At 38.9% G+C, this 26,346-nt stretch overlaps 1 protein-coding gene across 1 annotated transcript; it reads left to right on the top strand.

Annotated features, from left to right (window-relative positions):
* Nucleotides 1-27: 27 nt before the first annotated feature.
* NSUN2 (NOP2/Sun RNA methyltransferase 2) lies at nucleotides 28-19,774 on the top strand. Its single transcript, XM_055705277.1, has 19 exons — nucleotides 28-223; nucleotides 298-455; nucleotides 585-689; nucleotides 797-902; nucleotides 1,543-1,614; nucleotides 4,149-4,233; nucleotides 5,053-5,245; nucleotides 5,645-5,719; nucleotides 6,826-6,956; nucleotides 9,520-9,593; nucleotides 12,610-12,740; nucleotides 13,342-13,438; nucleotides 14,523-14,698; nucleotides 15,226-15,318; nucleotides 15,703-15,838; nucleotides 17,093-17,173; nucleotides 17,400-17,538; nucleotides 18,508-18,547; nucleotides 19,206-19,774. The coding sequence occupies exons 1-19, from the start codon at nucleotides 146-148 to the stop codon at nucleotides 19,609-19,611; spliced, it is 2,376 nt and encodes a 791-aa protein (XP_055561252.1). The 5' UTR covers nucleotides 28-145; the 3' UTR covers nucleotides 19,612-19,774.
* Nucleotides 19,775-26,346: the final 6,572 nt, after the last annotated feature.

The raw sequence follows: 26,346 nt of genomic DNA, 5'->3' as shown, positions 1-26,346 counted from the left end.
CCCGGAAAGAGCGCCGGGGGCGGGCCCGCGCATGCGCGCGGCGCCGGGAGCACGCGGCGCCGCAGCCTAGGTTCCGCGGTGCTGCAGGCCGGGAAGGACGGAGGGGGCCGCTGCGACGAGGGTGCTCGGCCGCTTCCTGGTCGCCATGGGCCGCCGGGCGCGCGACCGCAGGCGGCAGCAGCAGCAGCGGCAGGAGCGGGGCGGCGGCGGCGGGGACCAAGCGGTGAGAGCCGGGGCGGGGTGGGGCGGGGCGGTGCGCGGCAGGGCCGACGGGCTGACGGCGGCGGCGTGTTTCAGGGCTGGGCCGGTGGCTACCCCGAGATCGTGAAGGAGAACGAGCTGTTCGAGCGGTACTACCGGGAGCTGGGCATCGTGCCCGCCGGCGAGTGGGACGCCTTCATGGCGGCGCTGAGGGAGCCGCTGCCCGCCACGCTGCGCATCACCGGCTACCGGAGGTAGGGCCGCGGGGCGGGGCGGGCGGGGCCCGGCGTGCCGCTGCCCTGGGTCCCGGGGCGGGCCGGTGCCGGCTGGCGGGGAAAGGCGCGTCCCCAGCCGGCCGCCTGGTGCGCGTCTCTGCCCTGCAGCCACGCCAGGGAGATCCTGCACTGCCTGAGGGAGAAGTACTTCAGAGAGCTGCAGGACCTGGAGGTGGATGGCCAGAAGGTCGAAATGCCGCAGCCGCTGAGCTGGTAGGTGAGCTGGCCGTGGAGTAAGGCGCGCTGCGTGTCCCCGGTGTCGAGCCTGAGGGGTTGGGGTCTTCAACTTCTGCCCTTTCTCCGTCTTTTTTTCCCCCCAGGTATCCAGAAGAGTTAGCCTGGCACACCAACTTGAGTAGAAAAATCTTACGCAAGTCGCCACAGCTGGAAAAGTTTCATCAGTTTCTGGTTAGCGAGACAGAATGTGTAAGTTTTGGATAGATCTTACTTTCTTTTTCTTTTTTTCTTCTCTCCTGTCCTGAGCGGTGTTTTATTCAAATGCATTATGAGAAACTGAGACTGTACCTTTTCTCTCAGAAGTTGAGTAGCTCAGGAGAATCTGGATTTTATGTTGATGTTGACAGTGATTTATCCCATGGTTCCAGCATGTAACTGCAGTTACAAATTTTTATCCTAAACAAACTGCATTTTTTTTTTTTTGTTTGGGAATGTGAAAATGAGTCCCTGTAAAATAGTTGGTGTTTGAAAACAGATGTTTCAATTTGGTAAAAGTGTGTGTGCGTATGTAATGAGAGTTACCTTTAGTGATGGATGTTTCTCACTTGGTTGAAGCCAGTTTCTCATTTCTGTTGAGTGGAAACTATATCAATAGAATTAATAAAATTGGAGTAAGTATGCAATCATCAGAAATTTCAGTTGGGTAAAATACTGTGATTTTTTTGTTAAATGTTAATAAAATTTAATCCTAAGATGATAATAGTGTTTGATAAAATGCTTTATTGTTTTACTACATAGAGTTTTAAAAAATTTATTGCAAAAGTAATGCATTCTTCTGTGATATAAAAAAGTTTGGGTTTGTTGTTTTGGTTGTTTTTTTCCTTTCAAGGGAAATATCAGTCGTCAAGAGGCTGTTAGTATGATCCCACCTCTGCTGCTTAACGTTAACCCTCATCATAAGGTAACTCTGGAATATACTGCATACTAGTTTTTTTCCTAGAAGATAGTTCAATTAAACTGTAAATTACAACAGCAGTATCAATGCTGATACACAATTCTGTTTTGTGTTGGTATGTTTTATGCTTTCTGTACATAAACAACAGTCAACTAGTGTTCAGATCACAAATACGCTGTCAGAGGAACATCTGCTTTTTCAGCTATATAATACCCTGTAAAAAACATTTAGGTTAGTAGTTGCATAATCATATAGTTTCAAAGTCTGAATGTATTTAGTTGCATCTAAGTTATGTATTCATGTTTCAACCTCCTTTTAAAGTAAGATGACTGCTTTTAACTACTTGCTATCCATCACGCTTTGAGCAGATGTAGTTTTCCAGATCCAAATGATAATGTTCTCTACCAGATAGTTTTTACCCCTCTATGCCTTTTGAAAAAGTTGCAAACTTCTGCTCTATAAACGTTAGGCAGAATAATTTGGGTGAGCTGAAACATGCTGTTGGTGTTGGCTAAATAGGTTGCTGACTTTAACCAAGGTGTCTGAGGAATGTCTGTGATATTTTCTAATGGCAAATTGTGGAATATGGTAGCAAGCTTCTTGTTCTAACCCTAGTGAAGTTTGCATGTTCTGTGCGTGTTTGCAGAATGAATCTGTCACATGGCCTTACTCTCTTAATCTGTTAAGTTAACGAGCTAGTTACAAGCACCTTGCTATCTCAAGCAGCTATGTTGTGCATCTTGAAATTTAAAGTTTTTCAAACTTTTAACCTATGTTTTAAAGGCTTGTTTGTACATACTCGGTTTTGAATTAACATCAGTTAGCATACATAACTTCTCAGTTTGGTTTCTTCTGTTCTCACCCCAACCCAATGTATGACGTGGGGCTGATGGCTATTGTACATGAGGCAAGATCTTCTCATCTCTCTTGAATGAACAATGAATTGGGTGGTATATTCAGTACTAATGTGTCACATGTACGTTTTGAGTTTTATCTGGGGTTGAACGGGTAGTGAATGCGTTCTACTTAATGTAAGACACAAGTTGTGTGAATATTTTTGTACACACCTTATGTTGCATATATTAAGCTAACTGTATGGTTTTTTGCATTGAATGTTTAACTTTGGTGACTGTATTTCAGCAAACCCTTTGCAGAAATGCATGTAAGATTTCACGAATTTGCTTATAAGTGAGACCCAGAATAGGTTCTTTATCCTCTCTTGTGACAAGATAGCGAATAGCTGTTGTAACAGTTCCTTGGCTGTTGTCATGTAGGACCTTTTATGGTCTTTAGTGCCTTATTTTCTGAGCTGCTGGTTTTGACCAGAATTGCAGGTTGCTTTAGTGCTTAACTGGCATGTTCTCTGTACATGTTTGATGTCTTACATGATGATTCTTGCACAAGGATAAACTTGATGACTGTCAAACCTTTCTGTAGTTGTGTGCGGTTTTAATCTGTCCTTCGCAGTTTAGTTTTCATTCACCATTAGTTTGCTGGGCAAGTTTAGAGCATGTTTAGGCTTGCTTATTCTTCATTATCTTTTGCATTGCCTACAAAGTCAGTAGCAACCGGTATCATCACAACTGTCACTTTTAACAGCAGATGTGACACAGTTATTACTGAGTGTGTTTCATGATGCATTAACACTGCTGTGTGGCAGCACCTATCACATGCTCTCTGAAGCTCTCAGTAAATGCTCTTTGCATTTCTCTGGGGTCTGAGCCAATCCATCCCCATCTTTTACCCTGTTGCGTGACTTCAGCTAACTTTTTCTGGAGCTAAAGGTCCAGAAGTTAGTCATATGTTTCTGAAAAGTTTGTAAATAGGCAAGAGGAAAGATTTTAAGCTTCCTTAAGAAAGCAGTGTTAGCTGTCAGATGGTTTGCTGTGAAAGTGACTCTTGATCACAAACCAAGTTCGTGATGAACCATGAGGGAGAACTATGCTAGAAATCAGGTGGTGGTGTCTATGCTGTTCTGTTCTGCCTGAGGGTGATTTCGAAGACTTCCAAGTGCTGCTTCCAGGATATAGCAACAAGCAGTTTATGCTACCCCAATTTTTTGCATTAAAATGAAAAGGTGTGGGGAGGGATAGCAGTCCATTTTTATAAAACCTATTTAATCAACGGTGTTGGATAGCCTCTGATTAATTTATTGATAGATAAAGAAAAGTACTACTTGCTTTTGAATGTAACTTTGCCCTTGACGTGTGTGTGTATATGTGAAGTTCCAGTTAACTTCAGTCGGAATTGCCTGTGAGCTGATACAAGGACATATCCCTGTATCTAGATTCAGATTTTTCTTTCGGATTTTTTTCAGCTGATGTATTTGTTCCCTACAAACAAAAGTCCTTTTTATATTTTAGACCTTCAGAGATAAAGCATACAAAGAACGAAACTGTACTTTTATGTTTTTACAAATCAGTGTTCAGGATAATCCTAGTTGTGCAAGTGTATTCAAACATATTTAGTTTAAAATTTCTGAAGTAGTTAAAAAAATATGAGGTAGGAGGTGGGTTTTTTTAATTTTCTGGTGTTTGTAGATTCTAGATATGTGTGCTGCACCTGGATCTAAGACTGCACAACTCATTGAAATGTTGCACGCAGACATGAATGTTCCTTTTCCCAGTAAGTCTGGAAAAACTACCAAAAACTTCTATGACTTTGAATTTCTGCTTTTTCTTGAGGATTATTTTTAGTATCTCAGATAAGTAACTACATTTAACTACATACTGAATTTCCAGAGTGGTTGAGTGATATGAGATAGGAAGTACCCCACCTTTTCCTTACAATTTTGTGGGCTTCCTCGGCTTGAAGGAGAGACGTGAATTTATATATATGTATGTAGGTGTATCTCTATATCTTCACAGTTCAGACTGTGGTAGATGTGATTAGAGCTTAATTTTTGTATATAAATCAGGTTTACTTAGTAGATGGTGGCCCGTGAGCCCTTTGTTTTAGTGGTATCCTGCAACACTGGATTAATCTGCTGTAGCCTTAAAATGGTCGTGATATTTATCTTTTTTCTTTAAGCTTCAAAATCTTTACTTTCAGTTAGATGCTTCCAGAAAATAGAAGGTATCAAGTTAGGGGGAGTGGATTCTTTCTACGTTCTACTGAAAATCTGCTGATGTACAGCGATCAGTGGCAGTGGAGGATTTTTCTGTTACAAGGGTTTTATTTTGAAAAGTTGAAAGGCCCTTGGTTGTGTTCTATTGTTACTGTATGGAAGCTAGTGCTCTTGAGACTATATTTGACACATCAGTTAAACCTAGACATACTTTATGTTATTTCACATTCATTAAGGGGTCCTCTATTCATAAGCAGTCTTGTAAGTAGAAATCTGTAGTGAAAGGTTTACGAAGCTTTGAAGATAAGGTAATAAAATATGTACAATTATTTAGCTGTTGAATAGTAAAGCATCTTCCCACTATTTTATGTTCCCAGAGGGTTTTGTAATTGCTAATGATGTCGACAACAAGCGCTGCTATTTGCTGGTTCATCAGGCTAAAAGATTAAACAGTCCGTGCATCATGGTGGTAAATCATGATGCCTCCAGTATTCCTAATCTACAAATAGATGTTGATGGAAGAAAAGAAGTCCTCTTCTATGACAGGATTTTATGTGACGTCCCTTGCAGGTATCTAGCATGTAATCTTCAATACACAGATTTTATTGCACTAAGTGCAGTGCTAGAATTTTAGTGTTGCTGAGTTACGCTTTTTGTGTTGCTTGGTTATCATTTATAGTAACTTCCAAAACAGGTGAATGCCTTAAACTGTCTCAGGTGAGGGGATACTAAATTAGAATGAACATTTTTCATTCCAAGTGGTACTTAAATTTGGTCAGCTGAAGGGCTTCAAGTTTTGAACTTACACTGGGGATACTCAAGTACAAAGATAATGTAGAAACAAGCAGTACAGCATAGGAGAACTAGTTAATATGGGAGGGGGGCTGTTACTTATTTTCTGCTATGAATGACTTGGATATGAAATGAGTCTTACCCACAAATAATAGAAATCTGTTCAATCTGTTACAGTGGAGATGGAACCATGAGGAAAAACATTGATGTATGGAAAAAGTGGACAACACAAAACAGTTTGCAGCTCCATGGGTAAAAATGCTTGTTACACATCTGCACTTCTTCATTTCTCTCTCCTCCTTTTCCCACATCTCTAACATCTGCATGCATTCACATGTTAATATGTGACAAAGCAGAGACTTCTAAGAAGTGTTGCTTTTCTCTCAAATGAAGAGCTTGTGTGCTATTCAGAAAGTGTAGTGTTCCAGAAGCGAGTAGTGGATCTAAATTGCTTGTATTGTTATGAATATCTAACGTATGAATGTTCATTGAATTAATTTAGGCAAGGTAGCTAATAAAACAGGAAATAAATCATTTGGTTGGGATTCCTAGCATTTAGCTGGTAAAATACTGTTGGAAAATGCAGAAACTTGTAAGATTGATAGTAATATTTTAAAGTCTTTAGAATACTAGCGATCATACATAAATGGTTTTGGTTTCTTAAGACTGATTTATGTTACATGGTGGTAGATAAGTGTTTAGGCTAGTGCAGGCTCATGACACACAGATGAAAAAGTTTAGAACGTTTTGCTGTGTGTTTGTAACAAGCTGGGAATGCCATCAGTTACTGTAACTCAGCTGACCTGCGGTGACTTGTTATCGTTCGGTAACTCATAATTACAGGTTTTATTTTAGTTGTGAGTTTGCAGGTGGGGTATAAGCTGGTGGTTTGTCTCAGTGAAGCTTTTCTCAGAAGGCCAATGTTAGCTAAGCTGTATTGTCCATAATATTTGTAATAGTCAGATTGCTCCTCATTTTAACTAGATTTCTGAGAAGAAAAGTCAGGTTTTGGGGTGTTACTTGTCTAGTGTTGAGTACTTTACTATAAACTTGATGGGACACTAGAAAGAACAAATTACTGCATGCTGTGTTGAAAGTTATGCAGTGTTAACGTTTAACCTAATTGCTGTTTTAACAGGTGTAATTGTAAATGTGTCTGCAGTATAGACTGCACTAAGCTGACTTAGTTTAAAACTGACTTTAAATTGTGTACTTGTGACAGCTGTGGAACCTAGTCAGTGCTGGTTTAGTCCATGGAGAGTTGTGTGTCTGCAATATAGCTTTACCTGCAAAAACTTTGATGGTAAACCTTTCTGGTTCCTGAATGATACCTGGCTAAATCAAGAGTGTTCTGTTAGATTGCAGTTAAGAATTGCAACCCGTGGTGTTGAACAGCTGGCGGAAGGTGGGAGAATGGTATATTCTACGTGTTCGTTGAATCCCATTGAGAACGAAGCTGTGATCGCATCTCTGCTGGAGAAGAGTCAAGGTGAGAATGCGAGCTTGGATGGAGTGGAGAAATCTTTTTTTTCCTCAGCCCAAAAAAGGATACACGCATGATAGTACTAGTAATAAGCTTAGTGTGGGTAACGTGCTCCTAGTATGCAAAACTGCAGCAATTTTTTGATACCGTTAGGATTTCATTGGTGTTGATCTGGGCAGCCTTCTTGAATGGGCCTAAATCAGGTGCAAATATAAAGCCTGAAGAAGTTGGGTTAGTGGTACACAAAAGACTTCTGCAGATCAGTGGAATTCAGTCTGTGTTATCTGGCTTCTGCTAACCCATTCCACTGGTTGGAGTTCATGTCTGACATTCGTATTTCCTTTGGAAGACACGGCACGGGACATTACTGCTGTATGCTATAGGGGTAAGAAGTCCAAAGTGTACTTAAAACAGTTAGAGAAATGTTGTGCACCAGTAGGTGGGAGTCTGATACCTTTAGCATCCTTTGACCCAAATTTTGAGATGTTTGGAATTTTAATGTCGTTAAGCTTGTGGGTTTTTTTACACTTCTGACTTGCATATGAAAGCTTACTTAAGTGTCCATCACGTCAAGTAACAAGAGGTGGAAAAATTGAGCTGAGAAAGCTGCACTGCATCAGTTTGTGGTAGTTGAGTTAGTAGCCCAAATTGCTAGCCTTGAGCTGTCGAACACTGTTTTTTCTGTGTCAGTAACCTGAAGTTTGGAGACATCTTAATTGGGTTTTGCATTAAAAGTTCCCCAGACCTTGTTAAGTTGATCCTTGTACAGAGCAGGAGCAGCTGTATTGCCCCTGGAGCTGAGCTGGTTCTGGGAGTAGAATGGCCTGTTTTGTCTAATGTTTTCTTTGTGCCAGTCACTATTCTGGCCCCAAATTGTGCATGAAATTTCATTGTCTCAGAAACAGCAGTTTAGCTTAAATGCCTGCAGATAATTAGGAATTATATTTAATTTCCAAAGGACATTTTTATTTAGAGGTAGTTTCTTTGGCAGACTGAGTGAAAGAGCAGCATAGACATGTTTCCAGTACATTGTGGTATGCTTGGCTTATTGAAGGCTGTGGTACACCAGAGTTAAGTTTTAACGATGACAAGATTGGAAGGAAGTAAGGACTAGTTTGGCTAGGAGCGTGAAGCAATGCGGATGTTCATGGAGGCCAACAATTGCAGCATCCGGGGCAAATTCAGTACTTGGAAGTAAGGATCTTGACTGGCTGTGGCATGTGAAAATACCTCAAAAAAAAAAAAAAAAAAAAAGGTATTTTGAGGCTTACTTGGAGGCTGCAGTGTGTCCCAGCAAGTGAACGTTATCCTTGGGGCTTGAACATACGTGTAACTAAAGAAGGGTGAGGTAGTGCAGTAGTCTGCAAGGGGCATTGGACATCAAGGATTTGCTCAGGTTAGTCCAGTTTTGTTGGTTCTTCGGTGTTAACTTGGTTCCTCTCACTGTGTTACACTGCTACTTGTGGAGCAGGTCAGAGACTGGTTTCCCCTTAGGGCTGAAAGAGTAAGGAAAAGGCACTTTTGTACCGTGTTTCTCTACAGGGAATTGTAGTACTTCTGGTGGACTGTTTAGTGCCTGATCAGTGTGGTGTAGTCCTGAGGCATCAGTTGAAGTCGCTGTAGGTAGGCAAGAATATTCGAAGGACAGATGCAGACATCAAGTTTAATCAGATTTGAAATATGATTTTGGAATTTGTCCATGAATTCATGTATCACTTTCTCATTTATTTAAAAGACTTGCTTAAACTGTCACTTAAGAGTAAATGGTTAGTCATGTAGAACAGGCTGATAAATTCTGTGCGACAGGAAGGAAAGCCTACCTAACTTAAATAAGTAAGTATTCACAAAAAAGAAATTTAAAGGGTATTCTTTGCTAGAGAGATCACCTATTTAAACAGTATATTTTTATATTATTCTTTCTGGACTTCAGGAACCTTAAAGGTTTTATTCTGTAGATTAAGCTAAACTCTGTTGATGTTTCTTACAGCAATCTGACATTTTGGGTACATAGCCTTTTGTTCTGTTAGGTTGATAGTACTTACCTTATGGTTAAACATTTTGGAATTTTTCTTTTCATTCAAAAAATAACAATTTTTTTTTTCCTCTCACACTGGAATATATTAAGACTAAGTCCATAAAATGAGAATGTATCAAGCATTTTAAAAGACTTTGTCATCCTGGAAGAGTATTTCTCTGAAAAATACTTAACCAGTGTAGTAAATCCAAATGCTAAGTGAGAATAAAATCTTATGTGACTGCATCCTGGAACATTAATGTTTAATGATACAAGTTGTAGAGCATTATTCTCTGCAGCCGCTACAGAAAGTATCTAACCATTATATTTCGTTTAATTTAGAGGTGAACAGTTAATTTGTTATGAACAGTTCTTACCGTCTTTCTTGTTAGTTTACAGTAAATTATACAGTAATTGTATAATATTTTGTTCCTTGACATTTTTAAAAAGCAGTGTGGTCTTAAAACTTGAAGAAAAACTATTTTTGTAGAAGTTAATTAGGAACATGACTCTCAAATTCTGTTTTCAAAAATATTTATATTCTTGGAATTTCAGGTGCCTTAGAACTTGCTGATGTCTCTTCTGAGTTACCAGGCTTGAAGAGGATGCCAGGAATTACAAAATGGAAGGTACTTAACCTGATATTTCTGTGAAGTTCTTGGTCTGTGGTAGAACATTACATTAGGGAAATTTTGCAGAATAGCATTTCAAAACATTAGATTAAGCTGAAGTGATGATAGTGATTTGCTGTTTAGAGTTTTAGACGGTATGGCATTGTAGAGGAAAGGGCTAAAGATCTTTCTGGTGGTAAGTTCTTGTCTCTTCATCTGCTGTCCTCATTTTCCTCCAGCTTTCTTTGCTCTGTCTCTCATGCTTTCTTAATTCCCTTTTCTACTGTGTGCATGTGGCCTGTAGATGGCAACATAATTTCAGCCACTTTTGAAAGTTATCCCTCCTCCACTGTCCTTTACAGTCTGTGAGTGTTAGATACTATAGTTCTTTAGCTGGTTCATTTAAATTATTTGGAAGTAAAAGCTGTTAAACCCTTCCTGGAAATAAGCTGTAAAACTTGCAGGGATGTGAGTAATTCTAGAATATTAATAGTCATGTATTTTGTTCCAAATCTTATGTGATTCCAAGTCTGGAAACAGACTAGTAGGGAGCAGCAAAAAAAATCCCAAAGCTGTTTCAGTATCCTGTTATGGGTATAATCAAGAAAGGGTAGAAAGCCATCCTGGTAGTAAGGAAAGAAGCTCTGATTAAATTTTAATTATGAGCATGTGCCTTTGCAACGCCGTTGGTTGTTCTGTCTTCTCTCACCATTTCACTAGTCTCTTGAAATGGTGGTCTGCAGGTTTATGCCTGTGTATAAGCTAATGAACAAGACGCATGGAATAAACATTTGCTTATGTTCTGCCATTGGAAATCCAGCTTAGAAACTAGCTGATTTCTTTCTTCTTACAGTTCCAAAAGTATAAATGGTATGCTTGTACCTGAAGTATAAATGTAAAATGCATAACTGTGGCTCTATGATCTCAATCTTACTTTTTTTTAACTGTATAAAGCTACTATATATATATGAAGATCAGTAAGTCTGTTATATTCCCTGTAACATTTATTTCTGTGTTTGCAGTTGAAATATAAATCTCCCTAATAGGTATTTTTAAAAGTAGGCTAATAAAATCTCTTAAAAGTTTGCCAGACGTTCTTCAGCCCTTATTCGCTGCTACTGTATTTTTTAAAGCCTCATTGTCTAGCTCATCAGTGAATATATTTGCTTGCTTTGGTGCTGATTTTACTTGGTGTCATCTTCTGTTTCCTTGTGAAACGTTTGTTCAGTGGGAGCTCTGCAACTTAGTGATTACATTGAATATTCCTGAGCCTCAGTTGACTGTAGATCTCTGGAAACAGCAAAATAAAAATAAGGTTTTGTTCAAGGGGATGCATAGGTGCTTGGAAATAGCGTTCAGTACTCTCTCCTTAAGCTAGACGACGAGTGAACTTCAATGAATTATTTCAGAGTCTTGAAGGAAGAAATCTTTTTACCTCCAGATCTGGTAATCTACTTCTGCAACACTCTTAGTCTTAATTCTGCCCTAACAAGAGGCTAGTGAAATGTGCAGTAGAGAAGAGTTCGACACGTTTCTTTGATGCTTTGTCATTCTACCAGTTACATTGTGTGGTTAGGCTGGTAAACCAAAACTGAACAGAGCAGTACTGTTAGGCAGTTACTCTAGTACATCCAAAATAGTTCCAGAGTTGTTTGTGCTTCCAGTTATTTATCAGTCCCATTGTTTGTTTCTCTCAAGCTGAACTCATGACTTCCAAAGAAGAGCAGTTCAGAACCACAGTCTGTCTTGCCTCCATCTAGCAGCATGACGTAGCATATTTGGACTTGAAATACTAATTCTAGAAGTACAGTCATTTCCATTTTAGGAATATGCAAAGGCACAATATTTTAAGTGTGATCTGATCAGTGACTGATAAATGCCAGACTTCATGATGCTGAAATCTGGGTTCTAACATTCTCAGTCAAATTGTAATCTAGATAAACGTTCTGTTTCAGTTTTCAGTAGAACACTTAATTAAACCTTCAAGTCAATCACAGCAAGATCTATGAAAGCATTTCATCGAACGTGCCGGTCCTGAAGTCACCATTGCTGTGGTTTATCTATTTTGTTGACTTAACCACAAAAACAGGACTTCATTTCAGTCATTAATATTATGCATTTGTCCCATGCATCTGTGGATGTGACCTTTCTTACAGTGCTGGTGGCCAGTATAGAATGAGGCATCTAGAGCTCTGAAGTCAAATTTTCCCGGTTTGGTGGTTTGTTTGGTTGGTTTTTTTCCTTTGGTATTCTTGCTTAAAGAGCATTCAAAATGCCTTGCTGCAAGAGTTGGGGCTCTAACCTGCTTGTATCTTAAGAGTTCATCAAAAGCTTTGACTCTTAGAGTGATGTGATGTTATGTCCACACAGTATCTTAGAGTGGATTTATATATTGTTCTGAGTCCTGGATAAAGATACTTACACTAGAAAATTCATGGGGACGTGATTCCTCAGTAACTTTCCTTGAAAGCATCTCTATGTGTGACCTGTGTATGCCTATATCATGGCGCTCTGTGCTTACCAAGCTGTTGTGTTGCACTCTTGCACCTTATGTAATGAAATTTGGATTCCTCATTTCTAGTCTCTATTAGACTGCAGTAGCCCTTTTCCTTTGTATACTGCTTCGAAGCTGCCTACAGCAGGATGCTTCACAGCCAGTCCAATGGAGAAAAAATAGTGTATCCTAAATCTTATGGCTTACTAATCTTCTTATATATTCCACCGCTGTCCTTCCTTTGGATTTTGGTGTTCTGTATGTTCTAGCAGGTTACCAGAGATCACTGCAGTTGATCTTTACTTGACTGCACACTTTTTGAAGCATACAAAGTGGAGCAAAGAGGTACAGCTGGCAAGAATCTCATAAGTGTCCCTATACAATGCACAAAGGAACCATACACTTCAAAGAACTTAACTTACTATACCAGAAAATAACTTCTCTTTTTGGCATCTGAACCTTGGTTTGAACTTATTTAAATTAAAACTTGTAAAATAGTGACCTGTATTCTTCACACTATTTATATTTATTCCTATGAAGGTAATGCTGAAAGATGGACAGTGGTTTGAAGAGTGGAAAGATGTGCCTTCAAACAGACAAACACAAATACGTCCCACTATGTTTCCAATAAAAGATGAAGAGAAGCTAAAGGCAATGAATCTAGAGCGCTGGTAAGTTTTGCCAGAGTAGATTTTATGAAGCTTTGATTATCACCTCGTATGGTGGTGGGCAAATTATAATTAGGTTAGGTTAAGAACGTGTGGCAGTACAGACCTGTGCTTGTGTAGGTCTGAATATTTTGATTGCTTCATATGTAATGGCGGTACGCAATATTTAAGTTCCAGTGAAGTGAGAGAAATTACTGAAAGTTGCTTACAAGGAATAAGTACTCACAGGTAGGTCAAATTCTTTGACCAATAGAGATACATAGCCAAAATTACTGAAAAACTATGTAAAGCTTTAACATTGTAGCAGTGTGACTTACTTGCTATGAAAGACTTCCCACAGCTATTCTAAAAATAATGTTTAGAAATGAGTCTTAAAGCTCAGATGTGAATGGTTAAGTGAATGCATTGCACTGATGCAAGTTATTTTGCCAGAATGCTCTATTTTAGATCCTTTTTTTAGCTTGATAAATCTGCACAATCCTACTAGGAATACTTAGTTTACCCTCCAAGTAAATGTAAATGTTACACTTTTAGTACTTTGTGAGAGCCTGAGTGCTGGTGATGAATATACTGCAACATTTTTATTTTCTTTTTTTCCCCCTAGTCTTAGGATATTGCCACATCACCAGAACACAGGAGGTTTCTTTGTGGCTGTGTTAGTGAAAAAGTCTCCAATGCCATGGAATAAACGCCAGCCTAAGGTAACATCTTTTAAAAGAGCTAAAATGTTAACTTTTAATAACATTTTTTTTGAAAGCTTACAGAATTGAAAACATCCTGTAACTTTCTGCCCTTCGGTTGTAGTTCAGTGTGTCAATTAAAAGTAAATTCCTAAATCCCTTAAGAACTTTAAAAGAAAGTCTCCTTTTAAAATAGAAGAAAAAAAAAAAAGAGCGGGGATTTTAAAATCATAGTAAAATAGCAAGATAAAACTTGAAGTTAAAGTTCAGGCTTTGAAAGACTTACAGAAGCAGATTAGATTGGGTAGCTAAAGCTGTCAGTTCCTTGAGCTGTGTGTGGTCCCTCTGCTGAAGGCTTTTTTCTGCTGTGTTGTAAGCTAATTCTGATTTCAGTTTATCTTACTCTGGTTGCTCAGGAGTGATTCACTAGCAGATTAGTCTAGCAGATCAGCAGCAGTGGGAATGGATATAAAACTGTTAGGAGCAGTAGCAGCTTCAGCCATTTGACTTTAATCCATTTGTTGTCAATTGTCTTAAAATCCTGTCGACACGATTTTAAATTGACAGGATTTGTTTGATCTCTTAAGATGGTCTTTTTGAGAGAAACTTCCTGTGTGAATCCGTTTTAGCTGCTACTATTTGATTTGCTTCATTAGAACACCTTATGAGTAACATGTATGTGGCAAGAAGGAATAAGCATTTATTCAGAAGCAAGTGTCATCCAAATAGCTTCTGCTGTTCTAAGTTTAATGTTGTAGCACTCGTACAGAAAGTGTGCAGCAGCTGAATGTGTGTGTCACTGAGTTCTAGGAGGAAAACAACAGATCGTGATTTAAAATAGTCTTCTCTGTGAGTGCTAGGACGTGATTTTGTGAATGGTACAAAAATAACTTTCTTGGACAGTTCGTAAGAAATTGTTCAGATCAGTACTAGAGGTAAATGCAATTTACAATGGTATCTTGACTTAGTAATGAGATTTGCTCCCTAAATGGGTATGTTTAAGCACTGACATACAAATTGATAAGAATTAAGCACATGCAAAGAGAGAACACAGACAAATTAGATACTACTTTAGCTTTATTGAAAATACTATAATCTGAAATAGGTTCACCAGAAATTACTGCAACAAACAGGAGATACTGAAGTAACAGCAGCGAATTCAGATAATGGTTCTGAATGTATTACTGAAGAGCCAACACTTGCTGAAGATGAAGAGTCTAAGAAAATGCAAGAATTGCAGAATTCAGACACTGAACAAAGCAAAAAGGAAGGAGTGTGTGGGTAAGAGAACCAAGCCTATGAATTTGTCCTGTAACAGCTTTGTAGTTGCTTCTACAGAATTCTTCAGTTACTGGACTCATTTAGAAGTTGTTCAAGAAAAATTAATGATTTTGCTCAGTCGTCCTACGTTTCCACATTTTCTATCTTGTGTTTCAGCAGGTTAGGAAAATAACCACTTTTCTTATTAGCATTTGCAAAGTCTGTTAGTCCTTTATCCTCTGTTGAAGAAAAAAGTACTTCCGGAAGTTAATTTATGGAAGAGCTTTACTGTCTTCACAATTACTCCCTCAGAAATCTCTCTTTATTTGTTTTTGTGGTTTCTGTTTTCAAGCATTGCTTTCACTTCCTCATTGTAAGAAGTTAAATTGTGGGTAGTGTTGTCTTAGTGAAGCACAGAAAAATGTCAGTATTCTGTTTGGCATACTGTCATTACCATAAGGCAAGTGTTGACTAAATGAACTGAATATACTGATTTCAAACCAAGCACTCTTACTAAAATTGACAATGTAATGATACTTTCTTTTTAGACCACCACCATCTAAAAAAATGAAGTTGTTTGGTTTTAAAGAAGACCCTTTTGTGTTTCTCCCTGAAGATGATCCATTGTTCCTTCCTATCCAGTAAGCAAAAAATGTTTCTCTTTTGGCAGTAAGATTCCTAGTATTTTAGGAATATTAGTAGTTCAGTTCATTATGAAAGGTGGGTCTGGTTGGCCATATGTAAAAATTTTTCCCTAACTTTGCAGCAGGTGTCCCTCTCCCCAATAATTAAACTCTTCTTAAATGAAAAGAATCAATGATAGTTTGCACTGGAAGTTTGAAAGTGTATCTTGGTGTCTATGGCAGCTTGTCTTTTCTGATGTCACGCATCTTAGAAAGTCTGATCTTTTGTGTTTGGGAGCCCAAAGTGTTTGCAGAGATAGCTTAAGGAAGTGGGTCAACCCCCTGCATTTTGAGTATGTAATTTCATTGTTCAGTTAATCAAAACCAGTATTATGGCCACAGGAAGTTTTATGCATTGGACCCATCGTTTCCCAAGATGAATTTACTAACTCGAACTCAAGAAGGAAAGAAAAGACAGCTGTACATGGTTTCTAAGGAGCTAAGGAATGTGCTTCTGAACAACAGTGAGAAGATGAAGGTATGGTTCATCTCTTCGGTTTTTTGCAACAGAGATCGTAAGCATCACTGGATGTCTCCTTGAACTTTATTGCTCAGTTTATTGTTTATATAGAGGATTATAGCAAGCTGATAGGCCTTTTTTGTTTTCAGTTAGAATAAACATTTTCCTCTCTGTCCCTCTGTTAAAGAAATGAAGTTAAAATAAGTATGTTTTTTGGCACATAGAAGGGAACTTAAAAGTAGAGGAAGGGAAAATGTAACTGCTGTGTGTGTACGAGGATTTTCATCCTATTTTCGGGTGCCTTCACAAGTTTACATTGACACTGTTGTATTTATGAGCCCCTTAATTATGAGAGTATTAAGAATTTTAAATACCAAAAATAACAGATAACCTCAGCTGAATTACTAGCTGGCTGTGTTATGTGGGGACATTGTTTCAAAGTGATTTCAACAACTGATCATTCTGAAAAGTTGTTAGGCTGAATGATAATGGTGTAAGAAGTAGTTTTTGTGAGTTTGAAAAAAAATTTTTTTTATATGAATCCCCATGGAAAATGCCTTGCAAACACTAAAGATTTGTCTTAAAAGTCATTGAATAATTTAAGTTAGAATGAGATCATCTATTCTAGCTTCCTTCCTGCCCCAAGCAGGTCTGACTTCAAAGCTAGGTCAGATATAGTTCCGGGTCTCATCCAGTCAAATCTTGAAAATCTCCAAGGATATTAATTACATCTTTGCAACATATCTTTTGAGATGGATAAATAATTATCCTTTTATCCCACATGCAGGAAATGGCTACATAAATTGACAAAATTTTAAGAAACTGGTGCATTATATTAGGTAGTGAGACTTTGGGTACTACAAAGGATATAGTGTCCTAGTATTAAGCGCTTTTTCATTTTTGAAATTGCATCCTTGATTGACTTTCCTGGAATCACCCAGAAAACTCTTACTCAAACTAAAATTAAAATTTGATCTTTGTAGTTAATTGCCCTCATTTTAAGACAGTAGCTTCCTCACTGTGTTCAGTTTTCAATATGGAAAGGAGTAAAAAGCATTTCCATTGAAAGAGAGCTATGTTTTGATAATGGGGATTCCTTTTTCTCTTGAATGAATTTTCACATGAATTTAATTCAGTGTTCAGTGCAAATGTTATGGCAGAATTATCCTTTCTTCCTCCATTTAGTCAAACACTTGAGAAAAAAACAAAGTTCAGAGTGGTAATTTAGAATTTATACTCTTTAATGATGCTTATTGGCTTTGCCTTTTGCAGGTTATTAACACAGGGATAAAAGTCTGGTCTCGCAACAGTGATGGTGAACAGTTCGGATGCGCATTCAGATTAGCACAAGAGGTAACTACTTAGAATTGTATTTTCAAAGGAGATACTTTGGTTTCCTTAGAGCCTATGGCACAGCTGCCATTAACATTGCCAGATTAACGGCAATTTTCATTTTCGGTATGGATTAAAATGTGAAAATTGTTTTCTGGTATTAACTAAAAGACATACCATTTTTAACATTTTCCCGTCAGAAAGTAGAGATTGTATTTTGAAATAATTGTATTTATTTATTAAACAGGGAATTTATACTCTATACCCATTCATTCATGCAAGGATTATAAATGTCTGCATAGAAGATGTTAAAATCCTGCTAACCCAGGAAAATCCATTCTTAAGTAAATTTAGCAGTGAAACGCAGAAGAAAGTCAAAGACATGGGTAAGCCTTCTAATTTGTGATATGATAAAATTATTATTATACAGTACACAGAAGACTATGAAAATCCTGTCACATAAACGGTGCTAAAAATTTTGACTAAATTTATCTTAAATATGTTTGTTAATTAGGTAAGTAAGCGTTACTGAAACCCACTGTGCTACGAGAAACTGTAGTCCTTTCTGATCACAGCCTTTAAGGTTTATGAATTCCAGCAAACAGAAGAGTTGCCAAACCTGTGACTTCTGTGAAGCAGTGCTGTGATGCAGCATTTAAAGTATCTGATTAACAAAGATTTTATATATGCTAATGATGGTTATGCCTGTTAGTGCTCCAGCTGAAATTGTTTGTCATTTGAAATTGTCATCTGCAGTTGTTTTTCATTATTTGATGTAGCAAATACAGTTACTCAGATTTTATTTTCTTAAATATGGGGAGCAATGTCTACTTACATTAAATTTTATTTCCTCTATGCTGGATGCTTGAAGAAATGTAGAGTGGCTTGAAAGGACTGAAGTCCTTTTGTTTATGTTGTTTTATTTCCAAGTGATCACTGGTCCTTGTACTTCAGTGTTTGATGAGACAAAATTGAAGAAAAGATTTGGGCTGGCATACTCTTATGTTCATTTTATTTAAGTAAAAGTTCTTTGCTAGATTCACTGATTAGATTAATCCATCATGTGGTTTTGCAATTAGATTTTTTTGTTTGGGGTTTGGGAGGGGACAGGCTTGGCAGTTGCTCTTGTAACTATATAAATGTTTTGGTTTGGAGGAAAAAAAAAAACCCAACAGTAAAGCCTGATACTGTCTGTAGTTTAACTATCCTGATGTAGATAACTGCAAGTCAGCCCATGCTGTGTGGCTGTCTAAAAACCTTGTTTTCATGAACATTTTTAAATTACAGTCATTTTAACATTGTGCCAAATAACACATCTGTTTTGTTTTTGTTCTCCCCACCCCCCTTCCCTATAGCAATGGGAAGTATAGTTCTGAAGTATGACCCAGACCCTGAGTAAGTAGATGTGTTGCTTTCCATTTACAGAGTTCTAAAACTTGGGCAAGAATTTATTTTCACTCAGCAAAAACAGAAGTGGAAGCACAGAGATACAGTGAGGTCAACAGTGAAGCCAGACAGGATACAAAGAATATAGCAGGGAAAGAAGCTGTCTTGCCTGTGTATTCCTAAAACGATTGTAGGATTTAGCTTTGTAAAGGAGAGCCAGTAGTTCTGCCAGAGGTCCACAGGATCACTGCATGTGATTTATTTGTTTGTTTCCCTGTGAAGTCCAGGATTTGGAATAGAAAAAGTTAAACTTTTTCATTGTTCATTTTTGTTGACAAAGTAGTATTAGAAGCTCTTTAGAACTTTTTAAATGCAAACTTTCATCTTGCTGTTGCTTACATTAGTTTTGAAACCAAAGCCAGAAAATTTTCCCTGTTGCAGAAATTTAGTAGCACTGAGCTTTATTTTTTCTTGCTTGCTTGGTTGTAGACAAGCAGGTACCTGTTTAGATATTGAAGTTATATCTATATACTTGCATCTTCTACCAATAGTTATAAAATGCATTCACTGTTAAAGATTGTGCACTTATTTATAGCATATGGCTATAAAATTAAGTTTTGAAGATTAACTTTCTCATAGTTGACGAAACACAACTGCTTTTTTGTAGGAAACCTGATGATCTTCAGTGTCCTATAGTGCTGTGTGGTTGGCAAGGAAAGACATCACTCCGTGCCTTCGTGCCCAAGAATGAGAGACTTCATTACCTGAGGATGATGGGAGTTGAAGTGTTTAAAGCAAAGAGGAAAGAGGAGGAATTGGAAAATAAAACGGAGGAAGAAGTTCAACATAGGTTGGCACAAACAGAGGAAGGAATGGATGTGGAAGATAAAGAACATGATTTAGTCACAAAAATGGAAGCAGAAATAGGTGAGGAATCTTCCCACAGTCCTGTAGAAACCAGTGCTATGGAAGTAGAAAATAAAATAGAGAATTCAGATCAATCTAGTAAAAATACCAACAATTATGTAAGCCAGGACAGCAAAGACACTGTTACAAGTAATGTGAAAGATTAGGTTTCTTTCTCTATTACTTGGCAGCTTCCATGGGCTTACATCCAGACTTCTGCTTTTAGCATGGAAGTGTATTTTAAAATTTCTGTTGGAATGGGAGGTTCCTCTTTTAAAGTTTTGCCTATTTTATTTTTTAAATGAAAACTATAAAGAGATTGCTCTTCAAGCGTGTCGTCTTTTTATCATTTTAAGCTCCATATTACTGGTGGGTTTCTGTGTCCATTGCTGGCAATGGACCATGCACCAGTAAAATGTAAAGCCCGTATTTGAAATGGAATGATGGTTTGTACAAATGAACCGCCTGTGTAACTGGGCAAGGATTGTGTCAGAAGAAAAAACTGGGGTTTCATTTAAAGCACATAAGTTCTAGAAAAACATCTTTTCCTCTTTCAGATTGCTTACCCCACCCATCACCCAATCCGATCACTACTTACGCAGGTTCTTTAATGGATAAAGGAATCAGTGTGAATGTGCATACAAATGTATATATAGGATATCTAACTAACAGCCTGGTTAACATTTATTCAAAATAAAACTCTGCACAGCATCCTGGAAAAAAAATACAGAATGCATTTTGCCAGAGACTGATGCCTGAGGTTCCTTTTCAGAATGATAAATTGCTTCACAGGCGCAGCTGGTGAATGCCATTAAGTACATTATCAGGTATGCTGAGTGTACCTCAAACTCGTATCTTGAAATGTGCCTGTTTAAGAGTCTGTGACTGTCCCTCAAATCTGTTGCGGTCATCTGTTTCTTTGTCATTTCTTCAAGTGGGAGTAATCTTTAATTTTTGCAAGGTACTTGTTTATAGCTGAAATAATAGTTAAAAAAAAAAGAAGTGTGGTGGTATATATATTGTTGTATAGTAGCTGTTTAAAAGAGGTTATTAAGGTCCAAAAGGGTAATTTCCTTAATCTGACTTTAAAAAAAAAAAAAAAAAAATTAGTTGGCTACCTCAGAAACTTACAATATAAAATCCAGCATTTGTGTCTTAGTTTCAGCAATACTCTTTGTACTTCCGTCAACTTGACCTGAAAGGAAAGTGACCACTGGTACAAGGTATTGCCCTCCTCTGGGACCACGGTGATGCAAATAATTTGTGTTGTTTGTCAAACTGAATTTTACCATGTGTGTTTTTACTGATGAAGTCCTCATGTGGCTTGGATCCCTTTGCTGTGCCTTGGTACAAATTTTTCTAATGGCTGCCCTTGAACTACTTCATCAAAGGGAGTATTCTTGAGGGAGAGATGTAAAAGTGAAATAATGCCACGTCCTCTGATAAGATACTAGTCCCATGGAATGAAGAACCATTGACGGGACTCATTTTCCTCTTGAGAGTCCGTAAAGTAGGTTAATAAAAAAATCAGGTTTTGCCCTTGTATTTTGCTAATGTTTGAGTTTGTTCTTTGGGTCGGGGGCTGTGATTGGACAGGGGCTTTTTTGGCAGCCTGTAGGCTGAAAAGCAGCATAGCAGAATTTTCTCTTGAATGGAGGTATATGCAAAGTATAATTTTTAATTCTTTAAGTATACGAGGGAAAAAATTTAGCAACTTGAAACTTGAAGCATGAAACTTAACATTGGTTTTCGTATCTTTATATTTGTTCTGACATACTGGGCATTTGAAATGAAAGAAGGGTGGAAGACAGTGTCATTTTTTAAGTCCTCATTACCATCACAGTTTGCAGTACTCAAACCTGAGGATGACTGATTTTAATCCATCTAATCTTTTTATGCTCTGATGATCTCCGTAAATTAGCAGAAGGTCAAGTGTTTAAAACTTAAGTGAAGAAACCAGAATTTGTTTTGAATTATGCCTGCTTTTACTCTATCTGCTGACATCCCCTGAGCAGCAGCAGTTCAAGCTTCATTTCAGTCAGTGACTCTGCTAAAAATGCAAGCTTATGACAAGTTAAGCTGATAAGAATACTTGTTGATACAGACAATCCAGACAAATCAGCAAAAAGCTAACAGTATAGAAGATGAACAGTCCTGGTTATTTTTTTGGCCTGAGCTTACCAGTGGCATGCTAAGATGAGTGTATGGGAGCTGAAGTAGGTTGTTGGATCATAAACTGACTGAAATTGGGTACACCTTAGACTTGTAATAGAGTAAGAGCCCGCATCTACATCATTTTAAGTCCTTTGAGTATTCTCATTTTCCCGCATTATCTATGAAATTGCTTTGCTCTTGGCATTTTGGAGTTTTGTGGGGTTTGGTTTTTTTCTGTCAAGTGCAAGTGGGAGATTTCAGCCAAGAAACTGGCTGTCTTAATTTTCTTGTGCTGAACAGCAGTTTTACTCTGTATCTCCAGAAAACCCCAGAGATGGCAGATTATTTACATTTTTTTTAAAGCTGCAAGTTTCCTTACACCAGTTGCTCTGTCCTAGTTACTCTTTCCTTGATTGCCAGAAAGGAAGATGTCCAAAACTCCAGGTAGTGGCTGAAAACACTGTCCCTAGCTTCTCAGGCAGGGGGCCTGATGAAATGGGGTGTGTTTTGTTTGTCTGCTGAGCTGTGCCCTACTGGGGCTCTGAAAGTCAGGTGGCCAAACCTCCTATTTGGGTGGTTTTGAAATGTGGGTTGCTGCAGACGGTTTAATAAGGAAGATGAGGAAGTAATATGTAGTTGTGTTAAGTATGAAAATGTGATGTCTTTAAAAATTACTAGGTTTGAAGCTCACAAATTAAGTCCATCCTTCCAAGCAGTGCATATTAAATGTGAGATTTCTCTAGTTAACTGCTGGGTTTTTAGAAACACAGGACTGTATATTTTCGCACTGATGGCAGGAGTTTTATATGTGATAGACGGGAAATAGGAAAAAGTTTCTTGCATCTGAATTAATAGTCTGATTATGTTCTGCTGGAGCCTTCAGAAAATAATCTTGAGTGAAAAACCTGGAAAGAAAACTAGGGGAAAACACCACATCGGCTACTCCTTTGTAGCATTTTTCGGTATTTACCTAACATTAGTCATTGCTTTGGAAGTTTGTTAGAATTTTCATACTTTGCCACAAAATTAATATACCATAATCTTGTGCCACCAGGGTGTTTCATTTTTTTTCCTAAATGTCTGAATCCTATTAAAAGTCAACAAGATTTCTCAAAGTATACAGACCCCTTGAAAAATTCCTGTCTGTAAACTTCAGACTTATCAGTAAAAGGAAGCAGTTTCTCCTGTAATGACCCCTATCCAAGGCCACAGCGAAGGGAAATCGGTGCATGCGTCAGGTGTCGGTGTGCTTGTGCCACGTTGCTGCCCGAGCTGAGCTTGGCCTGCAGTCCTACCCTGCTGTCTCCAGGACAAATCTTGTAAACAACCCCTAGTAAAGCAGCACAGATACAACAGCAGTTCTGTTATTCACAACAAACAGCCTGATAAAGTCAGCTGGCGTGCTGGTAGCACCGCATGGCCTTGCCACTCCGCTTTGCAGCGGTTGGTGTGAGGGGACCTGCAGCACACACAAGGGTGCGAGGCACCTCGCTGCCCGTGCTGGGTGCCAGCAAGGGCCCGTTTTGGAGGGACCGAGGGCTGCGTGTATCCTCAAGGTGTGTTGCTCGTGGGGTGTCTGCATCTCTGTCAGTCCAGGTGGATTTTCCACACCTACCGCTGAAACTTGTATCAAGCACATGGTTGTATTTAATTATTTTATTTGTTGCTCTGTGTTTCTTAAATCTGAGTTTGGTTTGGGTTTTTTTTACTAAAATCTGGGTTGCTTCTTATGGTGTGGCTGCTAGCATTAGAAATTTAAATTAAGTTTCTTAATTCTGCACTTGGTATTCCTATTTAGTTATATTTAAGCAGGCTGTTGGCTACATAGGTATTGGCCAATAATCATATTTTTTTTTTCTTCTGAATGAGTTACCCATGTGTGGCTTTGGCAGGATGGGTAACTAGGCACTCCACCACTGAACCATCCCTCAGGAATGTGCCTGTACACTCCTGCCTCACCTGTATACCTCTGTGGTTCTAATGCTTTGCATCTTCCACTCCCATTTTTCATTTGTCATCCCTTGAAAGTATTGACTCCTCCCCAGTTTTCTTTTCTTATGGCTTAACGACTTTCAAGTGTGTTAGCAATGGACTTTTGCCTTTTCCTAAATGGAAAATCCCTATGAACAGTAGCCAAACACATTCTTAGAATTTATGTAAGAACAGGGCAAATGTACAATGTTCCTTGCCCAGAATATTCTCCCAGACTTCAAGGGTTTCTCGGACAAGAGATACTGTCTTTGGATTTAATGGTCCTTTGTATATTTCTTCTCCGTTAATTTGCCAGTTGCTCCCTAAGAGCATGTGGACTTTTAGTGCTAATAACATCCTGTGGCAGGGAGCCCCAGGATCCTACCTGTTGTGTGAAATATTACCTCCTTTTGCTTATTTTGGCTGCTAATAGATCTGCACTTGCATTGATCCGCACTTGCATTGGAAGAGACTATGATCGCTGACTGGTTTGTTCAGGATGCTTGTGATTTCATTGTTGTCTTGTCATATCCCTCGTCAGTCATCTTTTTACCAAGCTGAAGAGTCATAGCTTACTTGTTTGTTCCCTGTATGGATGCTGCTCCAGACCTTTGACCATCTTTTTCAAACATTTCTGAAATTTTCTGGTTTTATGTGCTTTTCTAGGTGGGGGAACCAGAACTGCACGTGGTGCTTAGGATGTGATGTTTGTGCAAGTCTGCTTTGTCCTCCAGTTGTCTGATTTGCTTTTTAAATGCTACTAAATATCAAGTTTGTGTTTCAGTGGAATTAAAATGATAGAGTGGTTTGGGTTGGAAGGGACCTTTAAAGATCATGTAGTTCCAATCTTCTATCATAATCTCATGATCACGTTCTGAGCAACAGTTAAGAACCTGTTGTTCTACATATGATGTTAGCATTATTTTTCCCCACATAAATCGCTTTTATCTGTATTGAATTTCATTTGCTGTTCTATCACCCAGTTGCTCAGTCTTGTAAGGTCCTTCTGCAGTTCTTTGTAGCTGGACCTAAACAGATAGCTGCTGATTGCGTTGTGTCCCAGCCAGAATAGTTTTCTGGAAGTCTGCAGGTCCTTGGCAGCTCTGAAGGGATCCTGAGCTATTTGTTTCATTACAGTAAGATCATAGGAGCAGAATTTCACATCAAAATGCTGATGAGCAGGATGACTAAGCACCAAAGAGTCTAGTGTTTTCTTTCTGATATTTAAAAAATTAAATATCTGTCCACACAACCTCACAGAATGCTTTTCATCTGGAAGATATCAGCTTATTGGAGGGGAAAAGAAGTGTCCTTAGGAACATAGCGGTCAGACTTGCGGCAGCCTCCCCTGAATCTTTTCCAGGGCTCCTCAACCTAGAAGTCTATCTGTGAGGCTCTTGAGAACCACACCCTAAACTCCCATTTCCTATGGCTTCTCAGCCTTCAAATTCACCAGCTAACTTGTTGTGCAACAAGGTGATACCCTGAACACTGTATTGCCAGGATTTCTGAGCCTTGAAGGTCTGAATGTCTCTCTGGCCAGCTGTCTGCCCATACCTTCAGCTGACGCTCTAGAGCAGTGAAGTAGGAGTTGGGGAAACAGGGAACAGCCTGAAATACTAAAAATGTTGGTCTGAGATGTCCCAAGTGATGTTTAAAAGCCATTTTACCCTGTAGAAAACTTTGCTTTTTCAACTCTTCGTTCTCCATCATCTGAACTTTTACAAATGCAAAATCTCCTGGGGAATGAAATTCCAGGTCCTGCACAGTAGCAAACAGCATCATGAACTGAACCTAACGCTGTTATAACATGGTGGCATCTCCCAATAAGAAATGCAGATGTAATGAGAACCAGCATAATTAAAATGTTCTGAAATTTTTTTGAAACCCAGTTGCTAATGTATCAGTATTTGGTTAGTTTCCTCAGCTAAAGAAAAAGGCTGAAGTAATGGAGAGAAGGGAGGGCAAAACAGAAACTGTAAAGTAACACTCATGGTGCTCGATGCAGACATGTAGGACATAAAGCCAGGTGGTGGGTATCTTAACCACCTTAAATGATTCAAGGTGAGCTAGCTGAAGGATGGTTCTCAGCAGCTATTTCTGAAATGCTACAGGAATTGTACGTGAAATTAGGTGGCCTTGTAGGTTCCGCGTACTGACCATGGAGAGGTGAGCCAGTCAGAGCTTGCAGAGAAGACATGCTACAGACAGCAGCTAAGGACAGCACATTAGGAAACAGTCAGTCACAGAGGTTTTTTTATTATAAAACTACAGAAACACAGAAGGATTTAGGTTGGAAGTGGCCTCTGGAGGTCATCTAGTGCAAGCTCCTTCAAGACTGGGCCAGTTTGCTGGCTTTTGAACAAGGGCTAACTTCAAGATTGGGCCACTTTGCTCTGAGCTTTGTCCAGATCAGCCTTGAAAATCTTTAAGGATGGCACTTGCACCACCTCTCTGGTCAAGTTCTTCTAATCCTTAACCATTGTTGTGGGGAAGAAGTTCTTCTGTATGTCCAGCTGGAGTTTCCCCTGCTGCAGCTTCTGCCTGTTGCACCTTGTTTTATCACTGTGCGCACTTGTCAAGTTTGGCTCCATCATCTCTGCAGCTACCTGGCAGAGCTGAAACCCCTGTAACAGTCTTTTCTCTAGGCTGCACGAACCCAGCACGCTCTTTTCCTTGTCATTTGTTGTACACTGTAGCCTCCTAACCATCTTGGTGGGCCTTCACTATGGGCCTCTCCGGTCCATCAGCAGATTTAGCGGGGGCCCTGTGCCGGA

The sequence above is a fragment of the Falco cherrug genome, chromosome 3 (assembly GCF_023634085.1).
Source record: "Falco cherrug isolate bFalChe1 chromosome 3, bFalChe1.pri, whole genome shotgun sequence".
NCBI classification, from domain to species: Eukaryota; Metazoa; Chordata; class Aves; order Falconiformes; family Falconidae; genus Falco; species Falco cherrug.
Note: the sequence above shows the minus strand (reverse complement) of the source record. Positions and strands in the feature narration are given on the sequence as shown.

Coding starts and splice junctions, on each gene's coding strand:
- NSUN2 (XM_055705277.1), top strand. CDS start 146: ATGGGCCGCCGGGCGCGCGACCGCAGGCGGCAGCAGCAGCAGCGGCAG. Junction 224..297: donor GCGGCGGCGGGGACCAAGCG/GTGAGAGCCGGG, acceptor GGCGTGTTTCAG/GGCTGGGCCGGTGGCTACCC. Junction 1,615..4,148: donor ACGTTAACCCTCATCATAAG/GTAACTCTGGAA, acceptor TGGTGTTTGTAG/ATTCTAGATATGTGTGCTGC.